Source organism: Mobula hypostoma, chromosome 10 (genome assembly GCF_963921235.1).
Source record: "Mobula hypostoma chromosome 10, sMobHyp1.1, whole genome shotgun sequence".
NCBI lineage: Eukaryota > Metazoa > Chordata > Chondrichthyes > Myliobatiformes > Myliobatidae > Mobula > Mobula hypostoma.
The window spans coordinates 96,907,884-96,930,807 of NC_086106.1; the positions used below are offsets into that span (position 1 = coordinate 96,907,884).

The following is a 22,924-nucleotide window of genomic DNA, read 5'->3' on the forward strand; positions in this document are numbered from 1 at the left end:
ACCATAAATGAATCTTTGGATAAATTAATTTGGAGTTACCGACAACATGAATGCAACCTCCCTTTAAGAAGTACAAGTCACACTATAAATAGTGAGTGGGCAGTCCTCAGGAAATCTTGGATTCCAAGTGTGTAGGCTGCCTGTACTCAATTCAATTGTGTGGGTAGTTCACCAGTCATATTAAAATAATGTCTGGCTTTCCACCTGCCAGAAATCATAATGGTTTAGATTCTCCACCTATACTTTCTCTCTAATACCTGCTTGTTCACATGTTCATTAAATGCACCTGATGAACAAGGTACTTTGCTATAGTCGCCATAGATACTGTGCAATAGATGGAATTTGCTCCACAGAAACAGGTTATTCATACTAAAAGGTGTGTGTGACTGCTTATGCTCCATGAAGACCTTTTTCCTCTTCCTTTTCATCTCGCCCTAATAAAATACCCTCCCTTTCCTTTCCTCTTCACATACTTATCTGACGAAAATAGATGTATGCTAATTCATTTCAACTACTTCTTATGCTACTGAGTTACATAATGATTCTGTAAAATGAAGTATTGCTTATTTCTATTTGGATTTATTTTGAATTCTTTATTTTACCTTCTCAGATCTCATTGTAAAGGTGAATCCCTGATCATGCCACTTCTGGTACAGCATTACCAAATTTCACATTCCATTCCCTCCATCAATAGAGTTGAATCTTAATTTACCAGGATCTGCCCTAATTTACCCAGAGAGTAGCCATTGGCTCCAAAGTTTGTAGCCCGTAGCAAAGGGCAAAGAAAAAAAAAAGTCTTCTTCTATGTCCTTATTGAATATTTTCAAATCAGTATATGGACATCCACTTTGGTAGAAGAAATAAATGTACAGACTATTTTCTAAATGGGGAGAAAATCCAAAAATCTGAGATGCAAAGGGACTTCGGAGTCCTTATGCAGAATACCCTAAAGGTTAACTTGTAGGAAGAGTCAGTCGTGAGGAAAACAAATGCAATGTTAACAGTCATTTCAAGAGGTCTGGAAAACAACAGCAGGGGTATGATGCTGAGGCTTTATAAGGCACTGGTGAAGCCTCACCTTAAGTATTGTAGACAGTTTTGGGTTCCTCATGTACGAAAAGATGTGCTGCCATTCAAGAGAGCTCAGAGGACGTTCACAGGAATGAAAGGGTTGTCATACAAGGAATGTTTAACAGGGCAGGGCTTAGACTCACTGGAATTTAGAAGGGTGAGGGCAGATCTCATTGAAACCTTTCGAATGTTGAAAGGCCTAGACAGAATAGATGTGGAAACTACACCTTATATTCCGTCTGGGTAGCCTCCAACCTAATAGCATGAACATCGAATTCTCTAACTTCTGCTAATGCCCCACCTCCCCCTCGTACCTCATCTGTTATTTATTTTTATACATACATTCTTTCTCTCACTCTCCTTTTTCTCCCTCTGTCCCTCTGACTATACCCCTTGCCCATCCTCTGGGTCCCCCCCCCCGTCTTTCTTCCCGGACCTCCTGTCCCATGATCCTCTCGTATCCCTTTTGCCTATCACCTGTCCAGCTCTTGGCTCCATCCCTCCCCCTCCTGTCTTCTCCTATCATTTTGGATCTCCCCCTCCCCCTCCCACTTTCAAATCTCTTACTAACTCTTCCTTCAGTTAGTCCTGACGAAGGGTCTCGGCCTGAAACGTCGACTGTACCTCTTCCTACAGATGCTGCCTGGCCTGCTGCATTCACCAGCAACTGATGTGTGTTGCATAGATGTGGAAAGGATGTTTTGCTTGGTGGGAGAGTTTAGGACAAAGAGGCCGCGGCCTAGGATAGAGGAGTGTCCATTTAAAACAGAGATGCAGAGAAGTTTATTTAGCCAGATGGCGGTGATTTTGTAGAATTTATTACCAGAGGCAGGTGTGGAGGTTAGGTCTTTGGGTGTATTTAACATCCAGAAACATCCACTGTACCTTTTTTCCAAAGATGCTGCCTGGCCTGCTGAGTTGCCTCAGCATTTTGTGTGTTGAAAGGGAACTTTATATGTTTTCACCATAATAGGATTAAGATTTTATTTCTTTTATCTCTCCTTAGATTACATGCCTCTAGATGGGCTGGTAGAATTTATATTGCTTTGAATAAGAGATTATGACTGAATACTACAGGATATACAGGGAATTTTTTGTTGTATATTTTAATATGTTCATTTTTGCCACACGCAGTCACACCATTTAGTTATTGCTGAGAATGGCCAATCATATTGATGTTAAATGTATATTTTCTTTCAGATATTCTGGTCGGTTTTGTACCTCGGCTGTAGTTTTGATCGGCTCGGTGGCACCGGCATTCTGACTGTACTCATGTTATTGGCACGTTAATCAGCTTCAGCAGTGACTGAATACTCGCTCAACCTTTCCTGTCTAACGCACCACTCCGCCTCTCTTGCGCAACAGTGTGCTCAGAATATAAATGCTATCCAAAGATCATTTTTCTTGTGGACTTTTGTGGATATCTCGCTGATGGGGAATAATAGTGGGGAGAAGCATCCTTTGTATTTTTAGCACTCCGTGATAGCATCAAGTATCCCAGGTCGGGTATAATCTATCTCGGCGTAAATAAAAATCGTTTGCATTAAGCAGAGTAATTTATCCCGGTACTAATCAAAGAAGAGCACCCCCATTCATACCAAATAGCGCAACGTAATAGTAACTTTAGTCCAATAATTAATTTTATCCCAAAAGCATTACGACACATCTATGTGAAGTGTCACTGTACCTTGATGAGGATTCAGTTCACATCACCAGCTTTGAACCGACTGAAACAAGACAAAAGCTCCAATGTCCTAACGAGAACTGCACTGGAGGAAGGCTGCGGCGACCAGATTAGCAACACTTCTCAGGGTTCATGAATTACTATCTTCAACTAGACAATTTAATCGGTTGTATGTTCAAGTGGGGGATTGATTTCCCAGATTCTATTTTTATCCCCCCTAGTTGACAGCATGTTGCGTTACCGCAGAATGGGCCATTAAAGAACAGTGTAAAACAACAGGATCAGTCTCCTTAATGATGTTCCCGATGACTGAACAGCCAACACCCACTGGCACCACTAATATATCAAGAGCAGGTACTTTTAGGGGCGCAGGCATGGTAGAGACTGGGTCAATATCTTTAGAAAGGGCTGGGTAAAAATACTCAAGATTTCTCAAAGCAAAATGTGTACGAACATGCTTTTGTTAGATTGACTGTTTTTGTCATAGAATGCTGGATTTACTTATTCTTCGAGGGTTTCCGACCAAGCTCTGCTTGAACCTTACTGCCAGGGCTTGACTTGCAAAACAATTATTGTGTGGTGCATATTTAGCTAAATAAAGTATGCTGCTCTCGCATATTTATGTTATCGTGTCAGTTATCATGATCACAGAGAAGTACTGAGGAGCTCCGTAACCTTGGCATTTCATCGGGGCTTGTCCTAACAGCCTTTGAATAAAAAAAACACGTAAATCCTGGAAATATACTTTACTGTTTAGTTTGAGTTAATTAAACTTTACCCTCCTCTCAGTGTGAGTACCGTTTGGCATGGTCGAATAAATAGTTCTGCTTCGTGGCGTTTCTCACCGCATCCCTATTTTTCTGAGCTCTCTGTCTCCACCTCCCTCGTTTTCTGAATCGTATCATTTCTTCCCAAGATCTCGTATTGGACCGTACCATTCCGTTCACGTGATGTGATTCTGAATAAAGTAAAGTAAAGTTGAAGAGAGAAGGGAGATACCGGCAGGGTTCATCGCTGAATGTTGATCAAACTGGAATAATGCTGGATCATTTTAACGCCAGCGCGGAAACCTCTGATACTGCAGCAGGGGAGAGCGCCTGTTCAGCATTGGCTCCCCATTATTAAACATTCTTCCATCTGCGGCAGATCTTTCAGAAACAGGTAACGGTTTTAACCATTCCGAAGCTATCACATTAAATAAAGAAATCAGGCATCGTTGCTGTTTTTACATAAATTCTGTAAAAGAATAAACCAGAGTTTACAGTGTAAGGCGGCGGGTGGCAGATGATTTCTAATTTTATGAAATGAGAAACTATGTTTAAGGAAAGATGGTATTGCAGTTTGCGATTTGCGAATCCCGCTTTTGTACATAAAACGACAGATTCCAGTTCAAATATGCCGAGGCTTCTGTAAATCCTCAGTAATCACTTAAAAGCATCATGATTGCCCCTGGGATTAACCATCTCTACAATTCAGTCAATGCATAGCTTTAAATTATCTTCCTAATACTTAAGTCCCTGCAGGGCTTCGGTCATTTTATTTCCTATTATGCATTCATCGCCAGCCTATATATGAATGTAGATTTGCCTTGCTTTTTTTTAAACGTGATATAGAACTGCTAAATGTATCAACACATATCTATAAGTCTGAATAAGTTTGTTTCAGTGTATACATTTATGTGCATATGCTATTTTGCTTCCCATGCAATCATGAATTCGTTTCCATAGATATCTAATGTATATATTACATTATATATAATGCATATATTAATAAATAGATTCAGAAATTAAAAGGTTAATATATGGCCCACTGAATGATTTATGTGTGGGAGAATAGTTTCGCTATGTCTCACTAGACACTGGGTATTTGTAAATGTACTGAAATAAATGCATTTTCACTACAGTTGTTCACTCCACTCATCTATTCCCTTAGTGCTACCAAAGAAACAAGACTGTACAAAACTGCAATAGAATTTATCCTGCATAACTATCTGAGCAAATAAGGTCACATAGGAATTACCAGCACAGTCATTATGTAAATAAAAATGTAACGGATTTTTACAAGAACAAAGCCCATGAATTTAAGGTGATCAAAACATGATTTTCAATACAATAAATGTTTAAAGGGGAAATAGTTCCTTTCCTATCCTTGTAGAGATGCTCCTTTCCAAAAATGTTATTTGGTTCATTGACTTAACTAGGTTTCAAACTTTTCAGTCAGTGCTTTCAATACCAACTGGTTAAGTAATTGAATGCCCACATTTGTAGTTAAAGGAGAGACTGATTTTCAATATTTATCAAAAAAATTAAAAGACAGCATTTAGAAAAAGAACATCTCAATGCAGTACTGTATTGGGTTATAATACACGGAGACACCATATAACTGACCATGCCTTATATATGGTCCAAATCGCTGCCATATATAATGATACTGTAGTCTTAAAATAACCTTTCCAAATTGTCTACTCATAATATTTGGCTGTGTATACTATACCACTGCATTTACAATTCAACCATTTAGAGTGAAGTAATCACATTTTCTATTAAATTACTTCCCATTCACTGTCTTGAAATCCAAGTAAAATTTGTGCATAAACTTAACTCAGGGTAAAAGATTATTTTTAGAAAAAGGTATAACAATGTAACATATTCTAAGTGTTGTCCTCCTCTCAAACATTTTCTCAAAATGTTGTTATACAGAAGAATACTGGCAAAACACGATGTTTTGTCTTTGCATTGCTTTGCGTAGAGCCTCTTTCAACCAAACATGGGCCAAAGTAATAACTTGGGTTTATTCAAAAAGAACCTTTCATAGTAAGACCATGTTTTGCGCAAAACAAAACACATCACAAAGTTGCTCTCATAATTTTAAGCATAATCCCAGTTTCCTTATTTTGTACTTTATTTGCAGATGTAATTTTTGTTTAAAGTTCTTACATTTTCCATATCTTTTTCCTGTACTGCTCCAGTATATAATTCACCCTAAAGCTACTGTACACAGCAGAATCTATATTTTAAAAAATCAGTAACTACATAAAACCATTAGTGCTGTGAAAGATTTTCATATATGATTAACATAAATGTTTACTGTAAAAATAATTCAATTGTCTGACAAAAAAATCCAAAAGTACAGATACATGAAATTAATTACAACTTCCATGAATCTAGATTGAACATGTTGGTTTGTTATTAGCAACATGCTGTATATTACATCAATTTTCTTTGACTTGATTAAACCTATTGAGCCTCTGATACTTGTCTTAACTGGAGCATCTTTACAATTTACCAGTGCACCATTGATTGTCAATTCCCACATGCTCTACCCTGGGGCTTTACTGATTGCAATGCCAAGATGATTCCATTTGGATTGTATGCACAACTACCAGAAAATGCATTGAAACTATGCAAAATCATTGTGTTAAATCAGAAGTAACCATTTGAGAAATAGACAACACTGGAAGTAATTTCATTTTGGACATTTTTAATGACTCTTTTCATTTGTATGCAACATGGAATAATATGGTCGATATAAATGCCAATAGAATTTTACAAATAAATTACTCAGCATTGCTATTAAGATATTCCACCTGTCAGCTTCCCATTCTATCAAAGAAAGACATTAATGATTTTATCTATGCTTGAAAAATGGAATTAAGCCTATGCTTTAAATAGAAATGTTTCTTTCTCTAGACTGCCTCCTGATGCACCATATTTGAAATTCAGCAGTTTTCCTAAAAAGGGCTTTGAAACTACGTGTGAACCTAACAGCAAGATCACTTAAAACCAACTACAAAATAACTGAAGATACCAGCACTTTGACAAAGCTAGCTTGTGAGACAATGGAGGTTCATGTTTGCTGACCATATCATCTTATCATGAACAGTTCTTGATCTCTTAACATTATCTATGTTGATTCATTAACATTAAATATAAACTTACACTATGTTAATGGAGACACATTTTTGAAATTAGAATTTCATGATAAATCCCAAGCTCATGTTTATGCTTCATGAAGAATCGGTGAAATAGATATTTTGAGCTTTAATTTCAAAATGAATTCTAAGTTTCATAAAGTTTTAATGCCAACATTGCTGCCAAGTAATCAAAATGAAAACATTTCAAAATTTAACTCAACTAATGAAGGGGACCCAAAACGTCTGGAGGAAAGTATCTCTTCATTTGTGGCACTGCTTATCCTGCTGGCTTTAATAATTACCTTATTATCTACATCTCTTGCAACCTTTCACTTCCATAAATGGAAACTGAAAAGCAAAAAAATTCAACGAGCCCAGGAGGAATATGAAAGAGACCAAGGGAATTCCAAGCTACACCATTCCACCTGAAAAATTCTAAAACTCGGTCAATCGAGATTCTGGAAGACTTTTTTTCCACCAGGAATAGTTGAAGACAAAACTGGCCTGTTTACAATAAAGACATTTAAGATTATAAACTCTTTTGAAAATAAACCATTTAGTCTTAAGCTTGCCTGCACAGACATAGTAAGGGTAACCTATTTTTACAGATGGAGGGGAGAGAATATAAGTACTGACAAGTAGTAAGATGAAAAAAATATTTACTGCATTTACATTGTTTTGCCTTGCATAATCTGTAACTTTTTGCATGAATGTAAGTTTATAGTCCTTAGTTCTTGTTTCTATATTGGACTGGTCATTTGAAAAGTCCACAGAGCTGATCAACTCCTGTCAACAATGATGTCAATCTAACTTACAGAGTACATCTATTTTCATGAGGCAAACATTTTCCAAGATAGAACTCCATTAAACCCACCATCATCCACGAAAAGAAAATATTTTATTTTGCAGGCAATTTTTGGTCAATTTTTTTGTGCTTCATTAATGACAATTTTCAATAAGACAAGCTGCAATACAAACAAAACTATCTGTAAATTTCCTTTTTTTTTGCTCTAGTGGGTTATTTTACTTATGGTCTAATGATAGAGATAAGAATGTAAAATTATCATATATAAATATATATCTATATATAAACAATAGTACTTTTGCACACAACATTGTTTATACAGAGGTAGTATTGAATTACTTTTTCCTCAATTACCTTAACAATACTTAACATTTGTTATGATTTTAAAGAATATATGCTTCTTGAAAATGCAAACTAACAGATATTATCTACTTTGCTACAAGACATAATGTTCTTTGATTAAAATGTGAATATTTCTCTTTATTGAAAGCTTAAGCAATAAGATCAAATGATAATTTAAGTGATAATTGATCATGGTTTCTTGAATCTGCTTATACAAGGTCATAAAAGGTGTATGGAACATATGAATGTACTTATCCCTAAAGAAAATTAAATTGATCTTAAAATGTCCTCTGTGAATTCTTGTGAGGTGATGGTCAGTGTTTCAGTTCCAATACTTTTTTCAAAAGTTATATTCAGTATATATCTTTCTGAAGTAACTACATAGCAAATAGTGCAGAGGTGTAGTATTCAATTTAACTTAAGTGTATTATATTTAAATAAAATTATTACAATTTTTAGCCTTTAGCTTCTTCTCATTGCTATTTGTCTGCTATGTATTTGTGGTATTAAATGCTAATATTTGGCACCACTATCCATTTTCTCTAATTGAAAGCCAGAATTAAACAAAGATCTAAGGATTATACAGTAATTCCAGAAATGGCTGGAAAGAGAGAGAGAGAAAAATAATGCCTGCTTAATATTTTTCCATCATCTAAATGATCTCGTTAGGTGTGCCCTTTTTGAAATACTGACCTAAACAACACTCAAGAAACTCCACTTTGAATGGAAGCTGGATTTGACTGGTCAGAAAAAAAAACTGACAGTTCCTAATTGGCTTTACTCTGACCTTTCACCACCCAAATACTTTCTCACAATTACTGTCAATCCACCTTCAACAATCATTATCTCAATCTTTTCTCTCTGCTAACTACAGCTTCCCATATTCTCTCCGCGCCCACCCAACCACCACCCCAACCCTGCCTCCCAAAGCTGTTTTCCGGGAATATCCATGAGAAACCACCATTGATGAAACAGAAGCCTTAAGTTTACATCTGTTCCAATGGTAAGCTACCTGGATCCAACAGTTATGCACATTTTGTCAGCCTGATTTAAAATAAAAGTTAAGTGTGCCTAAGTTTGGACTACTACCTTCAATACTAAGAGAACTCTCACCAGAATGACACTATTTAGCTTCAACTTCATAGTTTTTCGATAATTATTGCAAAGTTACAAATTATCATGCCAAATGAACACAAGAACATAAGAAAAAGAAGCAAGACTAGGTAAATTAGTCCCATATGCCTGCTCCACATTCAGTAAGATCATAAACTGATCTTTAGTTTCACTGCCACTAACCTGCACAAACTCCATCACCTTTGGTTCCCGGAAAACCTAAACATTTATAAATTATTATCATGAATATATTTGGCAGCTGGGGCTCCACAGTCCTTTTGGTCAGAGAATTCCAAAGATTCACCATTTACCGGGTGAAGAAATTGCTTCTGAACTCCGTCTTGAATAATTAATCATGACTTTTAGACTGCAATTCCTGGATATACCCCAACCAGGGGAAACATTACACATCTATACTGGAAAACCCTTTAACAACTTCTGATACTTTAATGAGATGAACACCCATTCTTAATCTCTCCTCATATGTTGTACCCACCATACCAGGAAACAAACTGGTGGCCCTTCACTGCAATCCTTATATGGCAAATATGTGTATCCTTCTTCAGGCTGGGAGACCAGACCTCTACATAAACTCCAAGATGCTATCTCACTAGGACTCTCTAGAACTGGATCACAGCATCTCTATTTTGTTGTTATTTTCTCTTTTAATTGTTTACTTAATCTGTATGTTAACCTTCAGTTAGTCTTGTACAAGAACACCCATGAGTTCTTTTGAACTCCAGTATCTATCACATTTACATAAAATACACTGCCTTCCTATTTTCAACCTCACATCGCCCAGATTATATGCTCTATAATAGCTTTTGTCATTTACTTGGCTTGTTCATATAATCATAGTGTCATAGAGTACTACAGCACAGAAACAGGCCTTTCAGCCCATCTAGTCAGTGCCAAACAATTATTCCACCTAGTACCATCGACCATCATCAGGACCATAGCCCTCCAAACCCATCCCATCCATGTACTTATCCAAACTCCCCTGAGATGGTGAAATCGAAAAATTGAACCCACATTCACCATTTCTACATTTCTCATCACCCTCTGAGTGAAGAAGTTCCCCCTCATGTTCCCCTTAAGCATTTCACCTTTTACCCATAAACCCTCTAGTTCTAGTCTTACACAACCTAAAAGGAAAAAAACAGCTTGAATTTACTCTTCATAATTCTGTATCCTCCTAAAAGCTCTGTATCCTTCCTGCAGCCTACGTTACCACCTAAATTTATATCATCTGCAAATTTACATATTGTCCTTGATTTTCTCATCTAAATCATTAACATAAAATGTGAACAGCTCGGGACTTGGCGCCAATCCCTGCAGTGCTCCAATGGTTACATCCTCCTCACCCAAAAACGAGTCAATGATATTCACTATGCGTTGTCTATCCACTAACCAATCCTCAATGTACACTAGTATATTATTTCTAACATCGTACACTCCAATTTTGTTGAATAATCTCTTATGTGGCATCTGAACAAAGGCCTTCCACAAACCCAAATACAACTCATGAACTGGTTTACCCTTAAACTAAAGAATCAAAAAATTCCAAAAGGTTTGTCAAACACAATTTCCCCTTGATAAATCCATGTTGATTCTGTCCAATCTTACTAATAATTTCCATGTCCCATTGATTACTTATGGATTCCAGCATTTTCCCTACTATGATGTCAGGCTAGTTATTCTACAGTTCCCTGTTATCGCTCCTTTACCTTTCATAAATAGTGGGATTACAATTTCTACCCACCAATCTGGAGAAATGATTATGGAATCTATGGAATTTTGGAAATTGCAACCAGGGTGTCCATTATCTGCATTGTTACCTTATTCAAAACCATAGGATCAAGTCCTAGAGATCAACTTTCAAAGCTCAAAGCAAATTTATTATCAAAGTACATATATGTTACCATATACTATACCCTGAGATTTATTTTCTTGCAAGCATTCACAGTAATTACAATGGAATCAATGAAAGACCATGCACAACAAAGACAAATGAACCAGTGTGCAAAAGACAATAAACTGTAAAAATACAAGAAAAAAAATCATAATAAATATATAAGCAATAAATAGCGAGAACATGAGATTGTAGAGAGCTTGAAAGTGAGTCCATAGGTTGTAGAATCAATTCAGTGTTGGGGTTTGTGAAGTGAAGTGAATTTATCCCTTCTAATCCAAGAGCTTGATAGTTGAGGGGTCTTGAACTTGGTGGTGTAGACCCTGAGGCTCCTGTACCTCCTTCCTGTTTGCAGCAATGAGAAGGACCTGATGGCCTGGATGGCTGTGGTCCTTGATGATGGATATTGCTTTCCTGAAAAAGTGCTCCTTGTAGATGTGCTCAATGGTGGGGAGGGCTTTTAACTGTGATGGACTAGGCTGTATCCACTACTTTTTGTAGGCACTGGTATTTCCATACCAGGCTGTGATGCAGTAAGTTAGTATACTCTCCACCTACAGAAGTTTGTCAAAATTTTACGTGACATGAGAAGCTTTGCAAATTTCTAGCACTTATGAGCTGGGCCCAGGACAGATCCTCTTAAATGATAACAGCGAGGAATTTAAAGTTGCTGACCCTCTCCACCTCTGATCCCCTGAGGAGAACTGATTCATGTTCCTCCTGTAGTCAATAATCAGCTCTTTGGTAATGCTGACATTGAGTGAGAGGCTGTTGTTACATCATTCTACTAGATTTTCAATCTCCCTCCTTTAAGCTGATTCATCACCATCATTGATTCAGCCATCAGCAGAGATGTCATCATCAAATTTAAAAATGGCATTGGAGCTGTACTTGGCCTCACACTCATAAGTGTAAAGCAAGTAGAGCAGGGGGCCTTGAGGTGCACCTGTGTAGATGGTGGTTGTGGAGATGTTGTTACCAATCCGAACTGACTTGGTTCTACAGGTGAGGAAATTGAGGATCTAGTTGTACAAGCTCACACTAAGGTCTAGATCTTGGAGCTTATTGATTAGTTTTGAGGGGATGATAGTGTTGATGCTGAACTATAGTCAATGAAGAGCATCCTCATGTATGCGTCTTCACTGTTCAGATGTTCCAGGGTTGAGTGAAGAGCCAATGAAATGGTATCTGCTATTGAGCTGTTGAGCCAGTAGGCAAATTAAAGTGGATCCAAGTTGCTCCTCAGGCAGGAGTTGATATACTTCATCACCAATCTCTCAAAGCACTTCATCACAGTGGATGAATGTGCTAAAGGATTTATTACCTTTCATTCCTAATACTACAATTTTATTACTCCAGACCTGTAGTCCAGTGTCATTTCCAAAAGGTTTTCTGTGCATTCTTTTATGAAGACAGACACAAAATATATGAGTCTGTCTTTAAAATGAATGCCATAGAAATTGCAAAATTACTTTCATTTGTTATTTTTCAAATGGTAAATGATTTTCAATTACCCATGGGAAGGTCTGTAATTTCAGCAGAATCCTTGGGTTTTGTAGTCTATTGAAATAGATAAGCTTCTGAAGGAGCTTGAAAGAATGTTTTGACTCATGGAGGATCTAAAGGAACCATGGTTTTAGATCTAAGAAACAAAACAATTAGATATATTTTCTATCGGAGCGTCATAAATGTTTGGAATTCTCTATCTCAGAGAGCAGTGTAGGCTGAGTTATTGAAGTTATTTAAGGCCAAAACAGATAAATGTTGGTACTACAAGGGTATGGAGAAGAAAGCAGGAAAGTAGATTTGAGGTCAAGATTATATTTGCACTGAAGTGCAAAGCAGGTTTTAATGGCCCATGTAGCCTACCCCTGTTTTTATTACTCATGACACACATTATCTCAATTTGGAAATATATTAGAAATACATTGTGCTGTATCAAAAACCTGGTATGTCCAATGTAACAGCTTTATGGCAGTATGATCAATCAAAGGATTGCAGTGAATTAAACAGGCAACATTCTAGTACTTTATCAGACATATTCAGAGGTGGGTGTTAAATGGTGGTCTTGCCAACATGAACCATACTGGACAAATAAAGGACAATAGAGCAACACTGACTTGATAAGGAGCTTGACAACAACAGCACCAGACATTCTCAATAATGGCAGGTCCCAAACTAAGCTGACGTGTCTGCAAACAACTTCACCCAAAAGTGCTTTGTGGATAATTCATCGCTGCTTTGTCTTCAGGCATCCGTCAATCACAGAAAAGTTCAGATCACTTAATAGGATACCAAGAACAATGGATAGAGGAAAGTCTCAAAACAAATCACAGATATTAAGCTGAAGATTGTAGTTCCAGAACTATCTGTGCATTAAGCCAGTGGTATTTATTTGGCAACATGGTAAAATCCCAGGTCTGTCTTGTAGATAACAACAACACATAAATGCAATCCAGCTAATTACGTACTTTCCATCAGGCTACTCTCAGTTATCAAGTGATGGAAGGTATCATGAACATTGGAAATAAACATCACTTAATTACCTGCTCACAGATGCCCAAGATTTGATTGCATCAGGACCACAAAACTCCAGACCTCATTGCAGCTTCTCTGAATTTCAGCCATGAACTGAAGTAAAAGTAATTGCTCTTGGCATCAAGGATCTTTGGTGAAAATGAAGTCAATGGGCATTAGTGGGAAACTTTTGCCTGGCTGGAGTTGTTCCAAGTACAAGGGAAAGATGATTCAGATTGCTTAAGAATACATCTAAATTGAAGAAGATCTTCATGATAGCTTCCTGCCCACAACCATGTTCAGTTGTTTCATTAATCACCTTACCTCTGACATAAGGTGTGTTCCTTTCCTATTCTTACTGGTCCACCTAATTTCTCTCTTCCTTTGTTTACGATTTCCACCCCCATCCTGTTACCTAGATTCAATTCCCTCTCCCACCTGATTCCATCTGCACTATCCACCTGGTGTTTTTCTCCTTTAGTCTTACTTTCCTTTCCCCTCTCCCATATGGCTCCACTTGTCCATAATCTTCCCTCCACCTCCCACCCGATCATGTTCTACATAACACCTTCTCGACTTTGTCTGAAACTGTTCCTTAGTTTCCCTCACCAGATCCATCTGCCTGATTTGATTGCCTTATCTGTTTCCATCTATCAACTACCAGCCTCTGCCTTGAAATTGGTACCATAGGTTGGGACAGAAGTCATAAAAATATTTGGAATCTGTTTTTCACAAATCCAAGAGCAAGAAAGTCATGATAAATATTTATAAAGCATTAGTTCAGCCTCTGTTGGGGTACCATGCCCATTTTTGGGTATCACACTTTCATAAGATGTGAAGATGTTGGAGGGGCTTCAGAAATGTTTACCAAAATGATTCCAGGAATGTGAAATTCTAGTTATGTAGATAAACTGCAAAAGCTGGGATCATTCTAACCTAGAATGGAGAAAGTTGTACGAAGTTATAATATATGTTTTTAAATCACAATGGGTATTTACAGAGCTAATAAAACAAAACTAGTGGAGAGGCCAAAAGCTAGGAGACACAGGAAGAAGATGCTTGGCAAAAGAACCGAATAGAAACATGAGGAAAAATAATGTACACAGAAATTAGTTAGTGTCATGGGGTTGTGAAATCAGATGCAGCTGCAGTATTAAAAAAAAAGGAACCAAAACCATAAAAGAGTATATAAACATGTCATATGGCCCACAATTTTGTTCTGATCTTGACAGCAATTTATACTAAATGACCTTCTCCTTTAAATTATCCAAACCCAATCTATTTACTTCATATTCATGTGTCTATTTAAAAGCCTCTTATACTCCACCAAACTGCCTGCTTCCAATGATACCTCTGAACAAATACAGTACGTGAAAAAAAGAAACACAAACTACAAAGCTTGGGTACAAAGCAGGAGGTGGGACTCAACTGGGTGAACAGCTGGAACCATTCTGAAGTTATGTGATTCTGAGCTGCAATATATCTCTCCTTAGATTTATTGTGAAACAATTTGTTAATTTTTCTGACAAATTTTTCATTACCCTGTCAAATGTGCTACCAGTTGAATTCTTTAATTCTGCATATCATGGTGCCAGTATTATATTCAAATTCACGGAGATGACAAAAATACCTTGAGGGTCTGTACCCACAGCCCCAAACAGTATTCTTGCCCTTCTCATATATTCAGGAATGCAGTGTTGGTAGAGTTTTACAGGTACATAACAGTTTAGAACTTGAAACATAATTAAATTTTACTGGATCAGCCTTCACCAACTAGCTAAAATTATGTTTTCAAAACACTGGCATGACAGATTCACTTCAATGTCAAAATTTATGAACCAGCAATTGCTTTGATAAAATGTGCCTTGATGCATGGGATACAATTTTCTGCATGGCGGTAAACCAGCATGGAAAGGAGTGATCTGCAAAATATAGTCCAATGGAAAGCTTGATTGACTTTTTATTTGCAGCAGACCGGTTCCTAAACCTGGCAAAACTCATATTATAAGGTTTCGCACAATGGTTTTAACACGAAGAGGGATCTTATGCTTCAATCCTACAGAGAAAACACTTTTTGACTGTAGAGAAAGGTCTACTTTGGTTGGCATGTTCAATCTTCTTTTCATTGATAAAGAAAGCCCTTTGTAAATAAGGCATTCAGTGATCCTCATAACATATTCTACATGCTTGTACTTACTGAGGGTTTTCGGTCAGGCACTAAACAGCTCATGTCTTCAAATAAAAGTGCTTCAAACCAACAGCTGAGCTATTGTACAGATACAGTATTGGACATAATTATTGCATTTAATAAGAGGCCTAAGGGAAAAACAGGTAAGATTACATTCTGAGCCTTACAACTCTTAAACAGGTCATGTAATGTAGCAAAATGACTGAAAGGGAAAAATGTAAATTAATCAAATATAATTCAGTTAAATCATAGACATAAGAGATTCTGCAGGTGCTGGAAATCCTCAGCAACACACACAACATGCTCAAGGGGCTTGGGTATCTTTGGAGGGGAATGAACAGTCAACAATTTTGGCCAGGATCCTTCATCAGGACTGCTAAATCAAGCTTAATGAAGCAGCCAGAATGGTTAAATGCTCTAATCCGATTCCTAAATGTCTTCTTGCTATGTTTTAAAGTGTTAACATACCACACATTACACAATGAAAATCCTACAGTTCTCTGTAGATCTTTTTGGACCATTATATTTTATTCGAGAATCATTTCTGAATTTCTGTTAACTCTTCAATGTTTCCTCAATAAGCTTGTTCCAATATTCAAAGGACATTATATCTAACCTGCAGTTCTGTTCACTATCATCCAGGTTATTAAAATACCTCTAAAATGCAAGGCAAATACCAAAACACTCCTTATAGAACAGAAATAATGTGAAGACATCAGTTGCTATAATTAATAAAAAGCTTCAACATATATTCATTAGCAGCAAAAAAAAAGACACGTGTGATTGCACCTCTTCCCTCATGTAGGGATTGGAGTTAGCAAAAGGTAGTAAATCAATCTATAATTGCCATCAACACCCAGCTACAAAAAACTTGCAAGCATCCGAAATTGTAGAAGAATGCCTAGACAATTCTTTTAAAGAAAGGCCATATTCAATGACATTCAAACTAAGTCCTACAGTTCAATAGATGCAGGAAGCTCTTCCCAAATGCACGAAACTCATGTGACATCTCTTTTATGGGTCATGATTATAAAAACTTGGCCAAGAGCCTTAGCCTGTAATTAGATACTATTCCATTCAGGTTTGTCCAGCCTGATCAAACAGATTTGGCACAGAAACAGCACTTAGATTGTATTATAAACTCTTTGTTAAGTACTGGAGACCGTTAGTCCTCCGTTAGCTCTTACAGCTGCGCAAGAGAAGTGATTGGGTGAAATTGAAATGCCTTTATCTTCCTTAAGTGGATTCAACTACCCTAATGTCTGCCAAATCCATTAAGTTGGATACAGGCTCTTAATTATAATAAGCTGTCCTTGGTCTGCCTAACATAAAAATATTAAATTAAATTTGACTATTACCTAAGAAGTCAAAACAGCAAGAGTCACATTAGGTCATGGAACATTGGAGAATCTTGGTGGTGGTTCTTCATTATAACCAACAATGTTAACCATCTTAACTGAATGTGAAAATTAAAATGCTCATGAATTCTCAGATGAGCCCAACATGTAGCCATTCTGTGCATGATCAAGTTCCATCTAGTCATATTGAAAATTAATGTTTGCAGTTAATTTGTACTTTTCTTCCACTGCTTACTTTTTGTTTTATTATACACATAGTTCAAATTTTGAACACACTTTGTCTACACTTCCCTTATAAATCTACAATACTTTTGTATGTAAATAGCTTGCAAAGTACATTGTGTTCAGATTATTACAAAAAAAAGGCAAACAATCCCAGTACTGCCAAGTAAGGAGAATTTCCCTACCCACATATTTACCTTTTGAAAAATAGTGCAGGGGTGTAATTCTCTGTTCTAAATGTCAAATATTTCCACTTTTATCGCTGTAATATATTTTTTTTAAATAATTGTAGGGATTTACATATAAATTCCTCTTGGCTAATATTCTGTCACAGCTTCTTACCCAAATTTCAACAGTTCAAACCATTAGCCAAGTTACAATAATTCACGTGTACAGTAAGTATTCTCAGTGTCTCAGTGGATAATTGACAGTATTTTTAATCACAGTGGAGTTCAGATATGATAACAGATTTTTTTTAAACTGCAGATGCTGGAAATCTAAAATAAAAATAGAAAATGCTGGAAATATTCAGCAGGTCAGCCTGCATCTGTGGGAAGAGAAAGATAATTATTTCTTCAGATTTTAAGACACATTGTCATTACCTTAGCCCATAAAACATTCATTTTGTATCTTAAGCAGTTCTGGATTGAAGATTATTTGCTTCCACACCATTTTGTTTGTTCTGAAGGGACCGATGAAGTTAATGTGGGAACTGCAGACGCTTCTCCAGATAGGACAAGTGAACAAGTAGGCATGTGGAGAGTTTGGGGGGGTTTGTTTGTTCCATTGTTTGAGCATGGGTTTGATGTTCTCAATACCATTGTCAATGCTCTTACTCCATTTGGAAAGGTCATAAGCTCGAGATTCCCAGAGGTTCGTGTACTTCTTCAAGGAGACCTTGAGCACCACCTTGAATCTTCTCCTCTGTCTACAGAGTCATCACTGTGTGAATGAGCCAGAATGGAATGCAAACTGGTATGCAAACATCATGACTTGCCCAGCATAAATAGAATCTCCACTGGGGTGCTGGCCGAGGAGAAGACAGTGAATTTGGATGAATTTGTAGAAATAGCATTGGTGGTATCTTTCCATTGCCCTGATGTACCTATTGTTGCCAGCCCAAATCTAAAATATAGGATTAAGGATCATCGTTGGCCAGCAAATCATCTATTTTGAAACAGGTATAACAATCCAACTGCTGCCCTGTTAATTTGCTGGTCTCGGGATCCAGTAGCTGCATCCAGCAGAGGAGATATTGGAGACCATATCTCTCTTCTCTCTTACCCCACTGATTTCACCTCATCCACGAGACTCATCTTCTGCTCTCTTGACCCCATTTCCAGAAAAATACTAACAATTTAATTAACCTTCTTGGGACCAATGCCAACTGAATTTCTTTGGACTGTTCCAGTCCCTATACCCTTGTCCTTTAGTTTCTTACAAAGAAATACCAAGTTCAGCTAAGTTCCTTCCTCAAATATCATTTTCTGAGTCTCTTCTACAAGTTCAAGGAAAATTCTGGTCACTTTTAGAACTACGGGACATTTATACAGTCAGTATCATGCAGCACAAAAACAGATCCTGTGGCCCAACTTGTCCATGCAGACCAAGATTCTCATCTAAACTCGTCCTGTTTGTCCGCATTTAGCCAATTTCCCTCTGAACCTGTCCAAGGACCTTTCCAAATACCAGCTCTTTACTTATAGTGTAATGCTCATTAGTTCCCACCTCTGTGGCCTTTTCACACAGGTATCCACATTATTCTAAACAAATGCACAGTGTAATGCTGCTCCTCATTTCCATCCATCTTCCTACTAGATTGGAGCTAATTTACAGGAAGAATGAAAGTATGAAAAAATGTAGTTCTGATAGTCCAGAACAAAGGTCACTGTAATCTCAGCATTCAAGCCACAATTTACAAAAAAACCAAGTGCATCTGGAGACTAAGCTACAAATTCTTGACTCATCTGCTGAAGAATACAAGAGGATGGGCATTTCTTTTATTATGTTCTAGACAAAGGTTTCTTTATCAACTTGCACTCCAACAATAAGGATTCAGAAAAACTGTGAACCACTTCTCACAGAAAACAATGAACAGTACATCACAGGAACAGGCCTCTCAGCCCACTGCACCTGCATCCACCACGATGCCAATCTAAACCAATCCCATCTGCCTGCACATGATCCATATCCCTCTATTCCTTGTCTGTTCATGTGTCCAACTAATGCCCCTTGAAAGCATTGTTGTTGTGTTTCTGCCACCTCCTCCGATATATCATGTCCTGTATTTTAAAAAATTGTCTCACAACTCACCCTTAAATAAGGTTTCCTCTCACTTTAAAACTATGCCTTTTAGAATTTGGTATTTCCGCACTGAGAGAAAAAAAATAAAAAAAATATATCAACCTCACATCATTTTATATACTTCTATCAGATTACCTTTCAGCCTCTGAAATTTTAATCCAGGCAATATACCAGTGAATTCATTGGTGTAATGGTGATCAGAACTGCATACAATATGCTAATTTTCGCCTAATAGTTTTATAGTTGTAGCAGGACTTTCACTCATGCTCATTGCCTCAAGCAATGAAGGCAAGCATGCCAAACACCTTCTTCCCCACCCTACCTACATGTGTTCTCACTTTCAGAAAACTACACTTGTACCCCAAGATCCCTCATTAATGATTCACGGATGCTGTCTTTTTTTGTATGCGTCTCTCACTTGCACTTGACCTCCCAAATGCATCATATCAAGAGTAACCGTTCAGCAAGGGCACATACCAATGAAAATTTAACCAACTGAGTAAAATATTATTTGAAGATTAAGGGCACAAATCTCTTCTTCCACTGGCCTCCAATAATCCCTGATCTCCTATATGTTTCATGAGATTTAGATTGCCTACAGCAGGCACCTCAACACAGGGAAGTCCCAGTAAAATCTTCTAGATCTACTGGAAGATTAAACAAACTATCCCTAGTGTCTTCTCTCAGGCCGACTTTAACACTGTGATCCTAATTACATTTAGTCATCTCTGTTGGGCTATAGCATATTCACAAAACAAAGGCTCTATTCAAAATCATCAATGGACATGAATTATTCAAGAATGTTTGGAAATTCTCCTGAGAAAACACAACATCCATATTGACTCCTCAGAACCTTTAGTCTATGACTGCTTACAGAGGAGAAGAAGCATTTAGAATGTCTTTGGAAATCTTAAATCCATACACAAGAGCACTTAGAAGCCCGATATAAATGGTGGAAGGAGAGCTACCCTGCCTCCCACCCTTAAGGCATCTCTTTTTATGGAACAGGTTATGCTTCCAGTAATGACTTCAACAGTCACCTCAGAACGCAATGAACTGGAGTGGAAGCCAGTTATCTACAGGATGCCAAAAAAAAGATGAAATAGACATTACAAAACCTTTCTACCTGAAGGGACAGATGGAGGAATAGCACAGGGTGGGAGGAAAAATAAATTGGCAATGTGAACTTGAAGCAGTGAGAGCATATGCAATAATATGCTGTGAGATGTTGTTGTGAGATGCTTTGAAGTATAAATAGTGTGAAGTAAAAGATAAAACATTCTAATGAAATACAATTTCTAATGAAGAGACTGAAATTCAATTTCATCACTTGCTTATAAATATGACTTCTCTGCTGTTTTCCTCTCAGATTTTTAAACCCTATCAAAGGGATATCACAGCTAATCTTTTCCTTATCTAAGCTGCACACAGAGTTCTCATGATACAAGCATGGGCAAAATCCTCATAGTTCTTTTCCATTTTATATCCCATTGAGAGCATTTTTGTTGCTTAATTATTGTACTAGTCAAAATTAACAAACACAGCATTGACCAGGCATGGAAATGTTGCCCTTCTAACGTTTATAAATATGTCCTGTTTTCATTATCTAGACTATGTGGCAAGTGATGTTGTTGTCTGATGCAGGATTAGTTCAACAACCGTTATTTAAGTGTTTGGAAAAGATGACTTTGGTTAGGTCCTTATTAGTCTTTTTGAATCCAGAGAAGCCCCAAGCATTCAGTAACCATTTCTTATTATATTTTGACCATTTTCAAAGGTCTTCTTGCTTCGATAGGTTCAATTATTACATCATTATTTTAAAATTATTTTATCAAATAATCTCTTCCAGACCAGAGAAGTAGCATCTGAATACTTTGGAAGGCTGCTGTGTATTTCTCCAATCAATGTAATTCCATCCTACAAAAGAAACAAGTGAAAGAGCAAAATTAAGGAAAACTTAACAAACAATGAAAACGTAATGCAGATCAGCCAGTATAATCATATGAAAAAAAGAAATATTATGACATTGCAGCTACATCTTTCATTTGAACGTAGGTAGGCCTGGACAAAAACTAGAATCCTAATAAGAACGGCAGCTTGTTCACATGATACAATGATAAAATCCCTCAAACCTTAAATTCTGATACAGAGGTATATCTAAAATATTAGTCTGTCACAGAGATACATACACTTCACACCTGTTTTAAACATATAAAGTACACTAGAGTCCCTAAAACACTGAAGGTTACCCTTTACCTGCTCCAGAACAAAGCAATTGACTGATTGGTAAAGGCCATCCTTTATCAGATTCATCTTCTGCCTTGGAGTCACAGCTGGCACCAATATTATGTAAATGAAACTGACAGATCAGCTTTGCAAGGTCTTGCTCTTATCTCCATCAGACAACTTTAATGCATATTCTTTCAGGATATTTACTTTACATACAGTATGCTAACAATATACAACAAAACAACCAGGTTTTCCTTACAAATGTTGCAAAGGCAAGAATTTAAAGATATCTAATTCTTCATATCATTGAATCAAATCAAGTACTCCCTCTCATGGGAAGACAAATGGAGCAACAGGTTTGGGCTTCATGCAGCTGATGAGACTAGACCATAGAATTCATCAGAATGCCTAAATCAGTTTAATTTCCCACTCTTACCTTTGAGCTTTGCCACCCTACAAAACTGTAGTAACTTAGTATCACCAACTATTAAAGGGATGAAATTTCATGTTCCGGAAAATAAGGAATCCATGATTTGCTATTGTTTTATATTGATGTGTTGCAGGTTTTGCCTGCAATGCAATGCTTATTGATCAACCCTTGGCTGTGGTGAAGATGGGATCCAGTTTGGTTTACTCTCTGTGCCTCCATTCAGTTGGAATTAAAAAACAGTACAGACACTAATTTATGGGCATGCAGAGGCAAGGGTGTTTCTGCAGAGGTATTTTTGGATAGGCATCTGAAAAACTTAGCCTTAAATCTTTGTTTTCCCCAACTATTCCCTCTTGAACCAACACTGAAAAAAATCACTGAAAGAAAATACTGGAAATAGTAGATCAAATAACATTGAAAATATAAGGTACAGCTTTTACCAAAAAAAATCTTGAAATCAAGAGTTTTCTGTTTCATCAAAATAAGAAAAATATTTTTGTTTCTAGTGGGCTATTGCTAGCTAGCTGTTGGGGATTGGGGCTGTGTAGGGGGAATGGTTGGAGGTGGGCATCACATTTTTCTGAAATAACAAATCAGGAGTGTTGAAGTAGAACTCCCTTTACATAAGGTGTGAATCATTATTCACTTTTGAAATTCCAGCAGTTTCTAGAAACTGTGAACCACATTTTGTAAGGGAAGGAACATGGCATGGATACCAAGGAGAAAGAAATAACAGGAAATGTGATACATCAGCTCACAGCATTTGGGCTGCTTCAAGTTCATATAACCACTTTAAACAACTGAGTCTGCTACAACTAAAAGAAATGCAGTTAGTC

The 22,924-nt window shown here is 37.1% G+C and overlaps 1 protein-coding gene and 1 long non-coding RNA gene across 2 annotated transcripts in view; one reads left to right on the forward strand and one right to left on the reverse strand.

Annotated features, from left to right (window-relative positions):
- Positions 1-2,465: 2,465 nt before the first annotated feature.
- LOC134353384 (uncharacterized) lies at positions 2,466-6,806 on the forward strand. Its single transcript, XR_010019604.1, has 3 exons — positions 2,466-2,572; positions 3,672-3,916; positions 6,445-6,806. It is a non-coding gene; the product is annotated as an uncharacterized LOC134353384 (long non-coding RNA).
- Positions 6,807-13,940: 7,134 nt separating this feature from the next.
- The window catches only part of LOC134353061 (uncharacterized protein C8orf48-like), a 92,183-nt gene continuing 83,199 nt past the window's right edge, over positions 13,941-22,924 (reverse strand). The window contains exon 6 of the mRNA XM_063060913.1: positions 13,941-21,346. Within this exon, the coding sequence (XP_062916983.1) occupies positions 21,242-21,346 (105 nt within the window). The 3' untranslated portion in view covers positions 13,941-21,241. The remainder of the gene's footprint in view (positions 21,347-22,924) is intronic.